Genomic DNA, 15,000 nt, shown 5'->3' with positions numbered 1-15,000 from the left:
GTGATTATTGCTGAAGTTCACCTTCATCCTGAAGTTCTCATCTAAATACTTTCGTACTTGAAACCACTGGACCCCCTTTTCCAGTTTGATGGCCATGTGATAATGGTATAGATTCATCTTCTGCCCATTTTGGGCATTACTTTTGTGATGAGCCTCAATACACGTTACCCACTGTACAACTCTAACGCCAAAATTCTGCCAAGCTTGTAATACAGCATCGGAAAAACTTTCTGTAGAAGGAAACTTAACAATATCCGCTCGACTATATGTAATTTAATACACAACGTGTTGTCTCCCAGCTTGCAGACATTCCATATTTACTCTGCAAAAGCGAATATCATGCTGCTGCCAAAAACCATTAGAAAAATGTGCTAAGCCTGGTAACAAATTTCAAATCACATGTCCCCTCCCCACCCACTTTTATCCCTTTGTAGACAATAACTAGTTTTCAGGCATGAAAACCAGACATTCTCAGAATGTGAATTAATATCACTCCCTTTTGCATTGACAACGATGGTTTTAAGACAAAACCAAATAGATAGTGATAATATAATGAAACGACACCACTCTTATATCACATGTCACACCATGCTGTTCCCCTACCTGCCCCGGCCTCCGACTTGTTTTCAAAACACGCATACAATAAGGTACCTGACATAGCCTACATAGCCTTCTTTCAACGTAATACAAGAGACAATTTGTTAAACGTGAAGAACTGAGAACAGGAATACCAAATTAATGCACCTTATTCATATACAAGTTACAAAATGCATTCATATATAATCCGTTCTGATTGATCCAAATTCATGCCAGTTTTGTCAAATGCTATTGCTTTTTGCCACAGTGTCAAAATTGTGTTTCATATACAGCAGCTACAGCAGTAGGTACTAAGTGCTATTAGGGACTTTAAGATACGGCGACTACGGACTACGGACTACGGTTGGACGCAAGGTTTTCTTGCTATGGAGGACTGGGCCGAATACACAACAGTGGTGCGAAAATACGAAGTTAAGATCGCAGACTACAGACACCGGACTACGAACAAAGCGCGAAGTAAACTCAAGAAAAAAACTCGCTTACTTTTTTCATATTTTGCGTCCAGAATGTCTTTTGAAAAGGTTCGAGATGCCCTGGTTTACTCTTTAGTGGACGAAATAATCGACGAAGAAGAATTCGTACTTCTGTTTGATGCCTATAAGTCAGTAAATCTATCATATCCATACTGGGAGTACGATTGTTTTTGTCTCGACTCCTTTGACTCAAGTGAATGTTTAACTGAGTTCAGAGTGAACAAGGAAGATCTTCCTCGTTTAGCCGAGATTCTTGGGGTTCCTCCACAGTTCAGGTGCTCTGTAGACGCTGCAAGTCAAAATTTAATGCACACGTTAGACAGGTTAGATACTACTTCAATCATAATTTCCTTGCAAATACTTTGGTAAAAGATAAAAAGGCTGTGTACTTACATTTCCACTTGGGGAGAAGTCATTTTTGCCTACAAAATGCAAAGAGCGTGTTTCACTCGCAAGTTTTGTTTCTCATGTAAATAAAAGTAAACACAAATTGGCGGTCAAAATCAGTAAACACGACTTAGCCGTAAATTTTTTCGCTTTTTGGAGTTCAAAAGCGCTTGAAATTGCTAAATATCTGCTTTTTGGTGTTCGTGATAGAAAGCATCAAGCCCTCAGACCATATTCTAACGAAACCTTTCTTTTCTCATACAATAATTTATAACTCTGTACTCACCTTGATCGCAGTACGTGAAATTCCTCGCCTACACACCGTCGCCAGCTTACGACGGTGAGAAGCGAGAGCACACTTGTCTCGTCCCAGTCCTAATTTTCGTCTCGTCCGTAGTCCGTAGTCCGTAGTCGCCGTATCTTAAAGTCCCTATTAACAACTTCGACATTATCCTAGGAAACAATAGATCCTTCCTTTGATAAGTCAACTTTTGAATGGGATCAGTTTGTAAACGTTCAGCAACACAGTAAAGAAGAACAGCTTAAAAGAGATCTATTTATTGAATGTGATACATGTATAGCTCCACAAAGTTGGCTAATTTTACATTCTTTTTTATGGTTGGGGGCTAGCTTTTTCCCCTCTACGATAAAGGTGTCTGTAAAATGTGGCGACTTTTTGGAACACTACATGTACCTTCACTCACTTTTGCCATGTTGCATAAAATTGGTAAGTTTCCTAATGTAAAGGTGCTCTTTCAGCGGTGTCAAAAATGGATATTCGCTAACTTGCCTTTATTGAAACTTGAAAAATAGCTGTGGAAAGGTCTATCTTCAATAAACTTTAACTGGCAATCTCAAATGTCCAACAACTAGTGTCTTTTTAAGGCCAGTTTACACTTTTGGTTTCCTTACCACAATGGAAGCAATAGCCCACAGGCAAAGAAAGGCCTTTTCAACAAATTATCACTGGTCATCAATAGTACAGTCCTGATTAAGGTGTCTTAAAAATGGCAATGTCTTCTCTTGTTAGGTTTTCCAGATCTGAACCTTCTCTAAGAGACCTTTTCTACGATCACTGGTGATTAATAGCGCGGTCCTGATTACAGTGTCTTTAAAATGACAATGTCTTCTTTTGTAAGGTTTGCCAGATTTGAACCTTCTCTAAATGACATACTTCTGTCTGTAGAGGGCAGATGCTAAAAGAGTTAGCAAAAACAGCTTTTTTAAGGGCTGTAGATGTTTGGCTAGTTGGACATCCCGGCTGCTGTTCCTGACAGGATAATGACCTCACAGCTTGATTGGGTCAAAGCTACAAGCAACAATGCACAAGCCATTACAACAGAATAATGTCTTAGCCAGAAGGGTTTCCAGCCGTTCTATGGATGGCCATTTTCGTAAGAAATTCTTACAAGGAAAATTCACTTAATCTCTTATAATTTTATGGGAAGACATGCCTTCTGGAAGGCCAGTCTTCTATGTCTGGCTAAAAGCCTGTACAGAGTTATGTAATCTTCACCCCTATAATATTAATCAAGAGAATAATAATAATAATAATAATAATAATAATAATAATAATAATAATAATAATAATTAGTGCACCTCAACAATCACCATAACAGGTATTACAGTTAGAGCACCTAAAATGTCATATAAGGGCTGTAACTTGTTGCACCTGTTGCATCTGACCTCACTTGACGTTGTGGGTGGTCCTAGTGGACAAGGTAGAGAAGAAACTATAAATGCTCTGAGACAAGTTACAAGTTAAACTTTAGTTGCAACTCTGAGCCTATAATCAACTATATTTACTTTGGTTGGACACGGCCTTAAGTAAAATGAACCTGCTGCAGCAATAAAACAAATGTTGTTATTTGCATCTGGTGATACTTACAGGGTTGAAAATAATCTGCATATTCCTGTCTCTTTATTTCCACAGTACTTTGAGTACTCGCGGAGGAGTCGTTACAACTTGATTCAACACTCTCTGTATGCCTTCCACCGTCACCTGCAGATGGTAGTTCATAAACCATTACACAGGAATCCTTCTCTTTCCTTCTCCTTTCCCTCATATGTGACACAACCATTTCGTGTATTGCATCAGGACCCAATCCACATTTCTGAATCACTAACTATGGGGATCCTTGATCTTCAGGTAATCTCCTTACAAACTCATCATCTCGGTTGTGTGGTCTAAACGATGGGATGCTTTTGTCAGATGGCCATTCTTTGTTGATTTCCGCCAGCACCATTTTCTTGCTGTTGAAAGTAGTCTAAATAAACAATGTATAAGTTTTCTCCAGTATAGCATGCATTTGTTCAGCAGCAGCAGTTAGTATAAAGGTGAAAACCTATTAACATGCAGTAAAATGAACATTTTCATAGTTTGACCATAACACTTGTCAAATTAAGTTTTATTATTTTCATTGTATCTTCTGTCGTAAAGTTGAGCATTTTAAGTTTACTGTGGATCTTCCCTTCTAATCTTTTGATTTCGCTCATGTTGTCTTCGCAGCCTTAACCTTCGCTCAGGAATTTACCTCGTAGAAGGCTTCTCACAGCTTACTTCTCGCTTTTCTGACATCGTTGGAGTCCTGGCAGGGTTGCCACTTTGTCGTAAAGATTTTCAACAAGGTTTATTTCACAAAACTGAATGAAAGGTTACCGAAATCTCTCACTTGTCGAGACCCTTGCTCACCACTCGCATGTGTTTTTGTTTCTATTTTTGACCAGTCTGAACCAGTTCGCTGCCATCACAATGTCACATCATGCCACACCGCTTTCAGTCACCGCCTCACTGTCAGGCCATTCTAGTCCAACAATTGCATCATCTAGAGTTTGGAATTTGAATGAGCGCATCTCTATATATTTGTTGAATGCATAACCATGGGGACAAGAACAATCATGGATATGGCAAATCTCTGTTAAATTGGGCTTAGGAATCACTCCTAATGCTCTAACAATTGAAGGTTGAGAATTAGATATAACATAATTGCCCTCTGCAGTTTCATTTGCTGCAGTATGCTCGACTGCAGATTTAACAGTGGGATTGGTGGCCTACTTGTAATTATTCGCATCTGCTTGTGCGAACTGTGTGCCTATGGGATTGAAATAATAAGAAAGAGAATGTCAGAGCCAACAAAATTTTAAGTCTTTTTAACCCAGGTGTTGAAAGCCAAGGTTTGTTTAAAACGGAGGGGTGACCTGGCATTACAGCTTCTTTAGGAATGTAGCTACTTTTCCAACAGCTGTGATTTCCTTATTACAGGTGAAACATCTGCATCTGAGTATGGAGAAAGAGTAAATAAGGGGGCTATTTATTCCACAATCCACCAATTGTTCGCATCCCAGCACCTTGAAATCCAATAAATGGTAATGCCAATTTACTCACTCAAATGCATTTCTCTTTGCTGCATACTTGGTCATCATGGAGTTAAAATTCTCTAAATCACTTGTATGCCTGCAATGTAATAGGTTGAATAATTTTAGGGGTCAGCACACTTGATTGAGCTACATGTAGTTCCTTGGTATAAATGTACTTTTTTCATGAAAAAAAAAAATGGTGTGTTAGTTCTAGTGACCTTTACCCCAAGCTCAAATGGGCAAGAAAGGAAAGGACTAGTCCTGTGGATTGTCTCCTTAGATAACGCTTGTACCAAGGTGTCTTTTGTGTCTATGAATGACTTGTTGCAGAGACCCGTCCCTGCAACAAGTCCCTGTACACAGTAAACCATTTCTGTGTTCCTGTGACCACAAATCGGAGAAAGAGACAAAGGATGTTCTTTATTTTTCAGAGAAAATGAACATTATTGTCTAGAATCACATACAATCAGGTTCTTTTAGATTAGGAGATCAGAAAAGTTGCCATATATGTATCTACGACATTGAAAACATATATTTCAACCTGAAATTAACATAATAAACAAGAGATTTCTGCCACTTTTCATCATAACATAACATAATATTTTATTCAGGAGGCTTTAACACAAATACAAAAACATCCTGAATAGGGAAATCGTGAGGTTAACCCTGTACAAAAACAATTTTCCTAACTAAAAACTTGCAAAAATATTTTAAAATTTCTAGAACTAGATAAAATTCGATGGCTACTGATTCAATAAATATTCAAGTAAATTTTAAGTCTACTCTTAAAAACAGATAATGATTCGGCATGTACAACATATCCTGGCAAGTCATTCCATTTGCGTACAATGCGAGTAAAGAAAGAATATTTGTAGCAATTACAAACTGCTCTTCTCAAGTAAAGTTTGTAGTCGTGGTTAGCTCTTGTACGAGTACAATCAAAGAAATCTGGGAAAGAGAGGTGATCAATGCCAAAAACTATCTGATAACATTGAACCAGAGATAGAAATTCTCTTCGCTTCTCTGTTTGCCATTTCAGTAAGCTACAACGATGTTCATAACTCATTTAGCCACGTTTCTGCCTTAAAGCAAGTCGCAAAGCTCTTCTTTGAACCTTTGCCAGCGCCGGGCTCCAAACAGGAGCCTCGTACTCAAGTATAGGCCGGACCAGTGACTTGTAGAGCTGCGAAAACACATCCCGGTTATTTGTTCCAATGGACCGCTTTATGATACCCAATACTATATTTGCCTTATTCACCGTTGCAAACACATACTTGCCCCAGGACAGGTCAGAAGAGATGGTTACCCTGAGGTCCTTGGTGTTCTCTACCGACCTAAATTACCCTCCCAGCGAATAAATAGGTTTAGTTTTATCCTTTCTATGTGTAATACGCATCACTTCGCATTTATTCGGATTAAAGTTCATCTGCCATTTATTTGCCCATATGCCTGATCGATCTAGGTCACACTGCAGAGCAGGGATATCAACATCCGGTGAACCAATTGTGCAGTAGTTTTTAGTATCGTCTGCATTAATCTTGACAGTGGATGTCAAATCTGTCGAGATGTCGTTTATATACATGATAAACAAAAAAGGGCCAAGAATCAAACACAATCTTTCGTACTGCCTCTGCAGACTTGGATCCTTTCGCAAGATACGTTTGGCCATCCTCAGAAGATGTCAGAGGTCTATGTGAGCACTGGCCATCTGCCCATTCGTGTTCACCAATGACATGATGTGCCACAACTAGCCATTTGCTCTACAAAAAATAAATTATAAATACAATTTAATGCCAGTAAAAGAACGGTTAACATTATTTTGACATAAACATCACAAAACAATACAAGAAAAATATACTGTTCTGCCAATTTGCTTCTTCCCAAAACATTTCGTAAGAAGCACGATGGTCAATGTAAAACATGTAACATGACTGTGTAATGAGCTGTTGCAATTGAGCTCATGAAAGAAAGATGTCTCACATTATTCATACAACATCCCCATTATTCACCCACCTTCAATTTCTCTTCGTCCCTCTCACTTGACTGACAGCAATGCCAAAAATGATTGCAAATGGGTTCAATCCACTGCCAATGTCCTCACAATTCTTCACTTTAGATGCCTATGGGAAACGAGAAATGATTGGTCATATGACAACAGAACTGGTTATGATCTATGATCAATGGCGGAACATGTCTTCAATGATAGAGACTTTACGCATCGATGATGAAGACTTCATGACAGCGTGCGTAGTTGAAGGTGACAGGAATGACAACCTCAGCTGTCCACTGTCGAGAGAATGTTATGCATGGCGACTTCTAGGTCGCGCTAAGCTTCCGGCGAGAAAAGAGTGACTGAGATTACCTTTGTGAGAGCCTTTGTCAACTTGCATGATTTATGCCACACATCCAGGGAGTGCTTCAGGGCTGATACAGCTGGATATTTATTTAAAAAAAAAGGTGAAATTAAAATGGATATATTAACCTCCAACCAAATGTTTGCCTTTGTATAGGGGGATGTTGGCCTGACATTGATCAGTTTATACAATGTAAAAACTCCCCAGTACCGTCTTAAGCAAGTGTGGTTAGTTAGTGTTCTATTACATAAGACATCTAACCTACAATTGGCCAATCAGAGCACGATAAATCCAGCATATTTCATACCCTTCAATTTCTTGACCATTGCCATTACTGATGTTGAAGCATCTGTTGTTAACTCGCCAATGCTTAGTGTTTTGATCAGTCTTTCTAGAAGGATCTTCAGAGCTGCCACCTCCATAACTGTGGAAGAACCACCAGTTTCACGTTTGTCCTTCACCTCAAAGTCGACTATGACCTTAGTCATAGCTTCCATAAGAGAATACACACAGTATTGAGCACTTTAAACCCTGGGGAGTCATTACGCCCATCTCCAGACAACACCACCTTTTCTTCTGTCATGGCATCATGAATGACCTTCTTCATGTCAAACCAAAATTCCTGTACTACTGGAATAGCATAAAGCTTTTGGATGCGATGGAATGTTGGATTGGAAATAAATCCCAGGTTTAGACACTTGGTAAGAAGTTCCACTTTGTGAAGTTGTTCCCAGTCAATAGGATGGAGGCTGCAAGTACAACAGTGTTGACATACACTTTTTGTCCTTGATCCTTTGTAATCAATACATCAGAAGACTCCCAAATATCACCATGCCCTCCACCGCAATTCCATCCTATTATCAGCACACCTCCTTGCGATTTATGCCACACATGTTTTTCCCTACCACATCCATCAACAACACAGGGACCACTGAACAAACCCAATAATTTATCCACATTGATGTAATTTAATGCTGTCTTTATGTTACTTTTCTTATATATTGTAATTTCCTTTTGTTGCAAACCATTGAAATAGTGCATAATAATAATAACCTTAAACCTTAACCTTAAACGTTAAAACAACCTTCTCTTTTTTTGCCATCTCTTCAAACGAACCAACAGACTCCCCTCCTAACAAACCATCAAAGGCCTCCTGAAGCTTGGCAGTGAGGTCAGTAGTGGCATCACTTGCTTCTGCACTGGCAGCAGATGATTCAGGAACCGCAAGAGGATCACCTGCAGCAAGAGGATCAGCAACTGCAACACGATCAGGTACCTCAAGGGGATCAGGAGCCGCAATACTATCAGGAACTGCGACATGATCAGGAGCCGCAACAAGATCAGGAGCTGAAACACGATCAGGAGCCACAACATGATCAGGAGCCTCAAGGCGATCATGAACCGCAATAAGATCAGGAACATCAAGGGGATCAGGAACCGCATCACGATCAGGAACCTCAAGGGGATCAGGAACCGCATCTCGATCAGGAACCTCAAAGGGATCAGGAACTGTAACACAACTAGGACCAGGCTGTGTAGAAACATCTGAGACAAGCAGGACACTTGGACTGAAAGTTTCTTCAATACTTTGACCAAAAGAAACAGCTGTTAAGGTTGTTTCATTAAGGCCCCATCTGAAATAAATCACAAGCACACAATTATGATTATAACTTTTTGTCATTATGTCATCATCATTCCATTTTTTATGTTATCTATTATCTACTGCTTATGTTGATAGGAAACTGCAAGGATCACAAATTTCACTCATATTAGCATTATTGGTATGTATTAGAGTGATTTCCCTTAGACCATGAAACAGTTTTTAACAATAAGTCCACATTAATCAAAAGAAACAGTGGAATTAGTTTCTACTAGTGCCTACTAACTTAGTAACTATGGTATTTCATGGTTCAAGTAAATCACTCTGTGTCATTTGATTGCAAGTGTACAGCTTGTATTGTGCAAAACATACCTTTTAAACTTGACAAAACATCTTTTTATGCAGCAAATAACTGTCAGCTAAATATATATATATATATTTAAAAATAATAAATGCTTCAAACATGCACAAAATATTTAGTAGGCGTATCCCTTACCCTTCTGTTTGTATTACATCATCTTCATCCTCCTCCTCAGCAGAAAAGATGACATCATTTTCTGAGCTGTCTTCTCCAGAGTCTGATTCAGTGCTGTCACTTTCATTTAAAATTATGCTCAGTCTAGATGAAAAATGCATGAAATGAAAAGATTTATGTTGAGACAAGAGGTTGAAAATCTCAATAGTTTTTGTGGGGAGGAGAGGGCGAGGGGTTTACTATTTCAAAAGAAGCCAACATCAGAACTAGGCAGGATTCAATAAAGACAGCAGTAAAACTGAAGGGTGTGGCTGAACTGAGTTACAAGGTAGCTTGTGATAACTTGTGACTGTGTTTCACCACAAGCTGCATGTATATTCAATAATATGCCACACTTTGTGTTCACTTTTGAAGTAATTTTTAAAAGAATGAGAGAACAGGTGCTACTGTATAAAAGGCTAGGCATACTCAATCAATAAACCCATAATCAATAATACCTGGTAATCAAAACCAATTATAATTGATAATGATTGCAGAAAATAACTGCTGTTCATTACTATCAAATTTACCTATCAGCAAAATTTTCAGTAAGAGGCCAATATACATGGCAAATTATATCAGGGGGCTGAAACTTTGTTGCAATGAGACGCTGAATTTCAGCCTTGGTGCAGCTGAAAGGCATGGGAGCAGCTACAGTCAAAATTGTATCCAGTAAAATAAAATGCTCAAACTCACTTTTCAGGTGGGGACTTGGGTGTGTTTTAATGAGGTTTTTCAGCCCATTTGGGCGGACTGGAATTTTCAGCCGAGGATGAAACAGTCTTCAAGTAATCACAAACATCTCATAAGAAGAATTGTTCATGAAACCAAGCTGAAATGGCAGCCTGCCAAAATTTGGAATCAATCACTAATTGCAGTCAATAACAAACATACATACATGCATGTATGTTTTCGTATAGACACAAATCAGCACTTGATTTCAATTGATATAGATTGCGCGGGTTTATTTTCGAGGAGCGATTGTAGAATACTCGGCCACCTATTTACATATCAACACATTCATTATATTTCCCTTTATAGAACGAGGCATTTAAAAACAGAAGACTCCTTTGTAATTCAGCGAGATGCAAATAAGTGGCCAGGTATTCTATAGCTTAGCAAACCTGGAAACAGTGGACAGAAGAGCCACACTGTGGAAGTCCACTGGAAATTCCCATTTATTTATTATTTATTTATTACCTATCCATATCATCACTTGCATCTGAATCACTACTTGTCTCAGAATCACGTGTCATCATCACTTGTATCCGAATCACTTTTGTCTTCAAAAGGATTACCAGCAATCGATCCAAAAGTTGCATTCAGCGCTCGGCATGCAGAAAAGGAGCTCTCCAAGCCAGCCTAGTTCTTGACTTCTGATACCCCAGTCACGTCTACATCCCTGGTAATTTTATACAAAACATTCCAGTATATAAAGTGTCCGTAATAAAACCACTGAAACATTGTCCCTGACGTATGTAAACGAATTACAAAGACATAAAGAAAAGAAAAACACTCACAAGTTCGAAGTAAAAGAGCAAGATGGCTGTTCAGAGCTGGCAGCAATTTTGTTTGGAGTCGACGCAAATAATGGTCGGCGTTCTGCAAATTAAAATTGAAAATATTGTAGCAAAATTCAACATGATAAAATGAATAACAGCCGAGAACGCCTACTATGAAAGACTACTCACTTGACACTTGTACAGGTGAGATCCTTCGATCCCCTCGCCTCTTCGAAGCAGATATGCCGACACAGGTGAGCAAATAGCCAGCAAATTCACTGTTAGTGTTTTTGCTAAACCCTGCATGATCTTTCTTTTCCTTCCACAGTTCAACTGCCCATCACAAGTGGCTTTGGTAACACTAAAACGCCAAATTTCTGAACGACCATACACTGAATATCTTTTTCTATTAAAAACTCTTCAAAAATTCACCGCTATGCAAGCAGATTACTCTGCACCTTTCTTTCCTTTCAATGGCGGAAGATTTTCGTGGCCACGAAACTCGAGTACAACCGCAGAGCATCACGGGAAGTGACAAAGGGCCTTTAAATCGACGATAACTCTGCGATCATCCGAATCCCATTTTGGCACGGTATTAAGAGGCGAAACCACAAAGCCGTTGGTGAATGGCATGGAGGCAAAAGGACCAGCAACTCTGGAATGCGCCATGTAGAAATATCCAATGCAGAGGGGACAGGAACCCTAGTGACTAAATAATTTGGCTCACCAGTTTTAGCCACCAAATCGTGAATATCCTGAGAAGAATAACAAACCGCACGAGAAGAAAAATATTGGGAAAAACTCAACTGTAAACTAGAACTTAAACCGCAAACAGACTCGATACAATCAGGGGGTTTGCTGCAGCATGAAAAAGGTCAGGGGGAGAAGACAAAATGTCATGTTCAACATCCTCTGAAAAACAAGGAATATTTTCATCCACAGACTTAGCATGGTGGACGAAGGTGTTCGAAGTAGTTAGTTTTTTGTCTCAGAACTTGCAGAGGTAAAGGTACATTTGGACGAATGAGCGCGATGTTGCTCTTGTTTTCTTGATTGTACCCAGCAGTTGGAGCAAATATGTCGCAGCCACTTTCATTCGCCGCGAAGATAGCCATAATTGGCTTGATTAAAAGAACATTGCTGGTGTTGAAAATCTCGACAATACAAGACTGGGGTTGAAAACATTGAAGATCCTCCACTGGTAGACGATTTTGGCATGTTAGGATGCCCGTAGAGAATACGGCTTTCTAAATGAAATAAGGAATCGCCCCACTTAAGGAGGCCTCTCTCGATCTCCAGAGGAACAACCCCATGAAAACTGAGAATGGCTTGCCACTCGTACTGCTGGGCCAAATACATGAGGGACACCAAATGCTTAAGCCGAGTGGAGTGGTCGCACTCCCCAATGTCAGGGGATTGGAGGATTTGTCCTTAACCAGCAATGAAATCCTCTAAGGTCAGGTCATCATATTTAATATCACGACGAGCATTTGTGAAACTAAGAAAGTTATGCGGCCATAACTGGGGATAAAGGATGGTAGTCGTAATTTTTGACTTCTTCCCGGATTTTAAAGACTTACCACCATTAGTTGACGCCTTGTTGTCTTTAGTGCAGATGTGCGTGGACGGCTCAACCTCGTCATAGTCCGAGTCACTATCCCTGGAATCTGCCAACCCGAGCTGAGCGACGTGTCAATTGGCCTGTTGCGACAAGTCTTGCATTGCGCACAACTCCCAGCAAAGTAACTCCGGAAGCCGTCACCCCGCCAGTGCTTGTAGATGGAACGGGAACTTCCTTTATCGACGACTAATTAGTGAGGAGGGCAGTTGCTGATTGTCAGTCTGAACGTCCTTTAGGCCAGTGGTAAGCGATTTAACCGCCCCTAGCAAAAAAGTGAGAGTGGCCTCTATAGATTCTTGTGGTTCATCGGCAACTGGAATGGACTGCGAAGGAGGGGCGGTGTCTTCTTCAACAACAGAGATATCAGGAGTTTGTTCTGGTCCAGTGCAACTCTTTCCCGACTTTCCAAATGTATGCTCTGAGAGTGGTGTCTTGCAGCCAGTACAACGACGAGTTGTACCCATAATTAACAGAGAAAACTTCCACGAGAGAAAAACTACACGAAGTAGAAAAACAATCTGATGGCTTCAAGAGTGATAGAAAATGAAATGCAATACAGCATACCAACAATATATAAAGCAGTAATGCCTATGAATAGAAGGTGTGTTGTGTGCGGTTTCAATAACTAATCCCTCCGAGCAGAAGCGCCCAAAGGAAAACCATCAAGGCCATTGTTTCCATGACTTATAGTGAACTTCAGGTTTCTTTATTTGTGTTTGTATATTCTTAAAAGAAAACAATATGCATGGTCAAGAAGGATGACACTAATGCGATGTGAAAAAAACGTGTAAAAAAGCTGCACCATCTATTGAACAAAATATAATAGAATGACCACTTCTTATTGTCCTGTTACCACAACGTTTTGCTAAACCATGATGGGTAAAACAACAACTGATTAAGGACACCAATGAATTTCTACAAAATGAAATATTAAAGATGCCTTTAGAATTAGTATTACTACAGCATTACACATATCTTCAGACAACAAAAGACCTGTATTCTTCAAAACTGTCAATTATCATAGGGTATAATTTCCGCTGATTCTGCAAAAAAGAGAAAAAAATACACAAAACCTACTCTGATCTAGGGAAGAAAAGTTGATATAAACTGAGTTTTAAAATTACCACACAGCTGCACAACTGAATGTAATATTAAATCACGGAACACTTGAAGATAATTCATGACACTAAACATTTCATAATTTCCAACAGCTTTACAGTTCAATGCAGTCGTGTAAATTTCTATGTGCTCGTGCATTTTTCTTTGTGGCAATAACAATAATTATCGTGAGTTTGCGAGTGCCCATGCAATCCTTTATGTCATGGGTAACTTTACAAATTAAATTAATGAACTTAATTTTGAACAAAATCTTTGGCGAACATGAGTAGCAGAAAAATAACTATGCCAAATATATTTCACGAAAAGTATGGGACCCCAGAAATTCATACTGAGGTTAAGTTTGTTAAAAATAGAAACAAATACTGTACCAAAAATTAAAAAAGCCTTCTAAAGCCTTTTTTGATAAATATATTTGCACTTTATTTAACGAACCCAGCAATATAACAACCTTTCTCATTTACTATCTTTTTTAAATCTACGAGTTAAAATAATAATTTTAATAATTCTAGCTTTTAGAGAGCATCTCATAAAATGTTATACTATATTTAAGATGAACAAATTTAGCAATGCTTTTGGTAGCAGTATGAACTGCACTTGCTTTAAACAAGAATAAATACGTGTACTAAGCATTCCACTGTGAAGGTAAAAATATGTACCCAAAGTTGGCTGGAGAGACATCCAAAAGTTAAGCCTGAATCGTATGTTGAATTTTTCAATACATGGAAATTGCTAACTAAGCCCTTTCATTATAATACCTAATTATAATTATGTCTCTAGTAAAATAAATTTAATCAATCACCCTAGAGGCCATTTACATAAAGTACAAGAACACTTACAGCAAAAACAAAGGTTTCATCTGCCAAGCTCTGTACAGCAACACAAAAGTCTTTCACTGCAACTTGACATTCCAAGGTTAAGGCATGGAGGAAATCCATCAGAGAAATACTAAAAGCCAACTCTGGCTTCAATGGAGTGGCAGCCCATAGATTAAAACGAAGGTGGCGGAGAAAATCTGCCTCACATGCACAAAACTGTACTTGAACCTCATTCTGAACTCCTGGAACACATTTAAGGGTAAACAAAATAATAATTATTAGGAATGGGGTTATCATAATTACATTTTCAAATTAAAGAGTAACAATATCATATCTATTATTAATACACAGTCCAATACAGAGCATTGTAATTCCAATGGTTCTTGCCACAGTCAAATAATTACACTCACATATTTGGTCAAAATTATGGTAATGAATGCAGGCTAATAATAACATGTGATATATGTAAGTCTTCTTACATTCAAAGTCAACACAAATAACTGAACAAAAAAAAGGTACATGTAAAGGAAACTACTGCCAGTGGGTAAATATTTCAGGGTAACATGATAATGAATGCACATGTCAATGCAACAGTGCACTAGATTATGAAATACAGTCGAACCTCCCATATGCGACCACCCATAACGTAAAGGATATGTGG

At 38.8% G+C, this 15,000-nt stretch overlaps 1 protein-coding gene, 1 long non-coding RNA gene and 1 pseudogene across 3 annotated transcripts in view; all 3 read right to left on the bottom strand.

Annotated features, from left to right (window-relative positions):
• Positions 1–2,397: 2,397 nt before the first annotated feature.
• LOC146487957 (uncharacterized) lies at positions 2,398–3,865 on the bottom strand. Its single transcript, XR_014867431.1, has 2 exons — positions 3,346–3,865; positions 2,398–2,766 (listed from the first exon to the last, which is right to left on the bottom strand). It is a non-coding gene; the product is annotated as an uncharacterized LOC146487957 (long non-coding RNA).
• A 1,470-nt stretch (positions 3,866–5,335) lies between these two features.
• Positions 5,336–8,209, bottom strand: LOC146487956 (uncharacterized; annotated as a pseudogene). Its single transcript, XR_014867502.1, has 4 exons — positions 7,453–8,209; positions 7,177–7,230; positions 6,828–6,934; positions 5,336–6,574 (listed from the first exon to the last, which is right to left on the bottom strand). The product of XR_014867502.1 is annotated as an uncharacterized LOC146487956 (transcript).
• Positions 8,210–8,222: 13 nt separating this feature from the next.
• LOC146487955 (uncharacterized) overlaps positions 8,223–15,000 on the bottom strand; it is a 7,340-nt gene continuing 562 nt past the window's right edge. The window contains exons 2-5 of the mRNA XM_085124264.1: positions 14,361–14,581; positions 13,399–13,448; positions 9,265–9,387; positions 8,223–8,802 (exon numbers count right to left, since the gene is read on the bottom strand). Of these exons, the coding sequence (XP_084980390.1) occupies positions 8,223–8,802; positions 9,265–9,387; positions 13,399–13,448; positions 14,361–14,581 (974 nt within the window). The remainder of the gene's footprint in view (positions 8,803–9,264; positions 9,388–13,398; positions 13,449–14,360; positions 14,582–15,000) is intronic.

The sequence above is a fragment of the Pavona decussata genome, unplaced genomic scaffold (assembly GCF_977016875.1).
Source record: "Pavona decussata unplaced genomic scaffold, jaPavDecu1.1 SCAFFOLD_12, whole genome shotgun sequence".
Lineage (NCBI taxonomy): Eukaryota > Metazoa > Cnidaria > Anthozoa > Scleractinia > Agariciidae > Pavona > Pavona decussata.
Note: the sequence above shows the minus strand (reverse complement) of the source record. Positions and strands in the feature narration are given on the sequence as shown.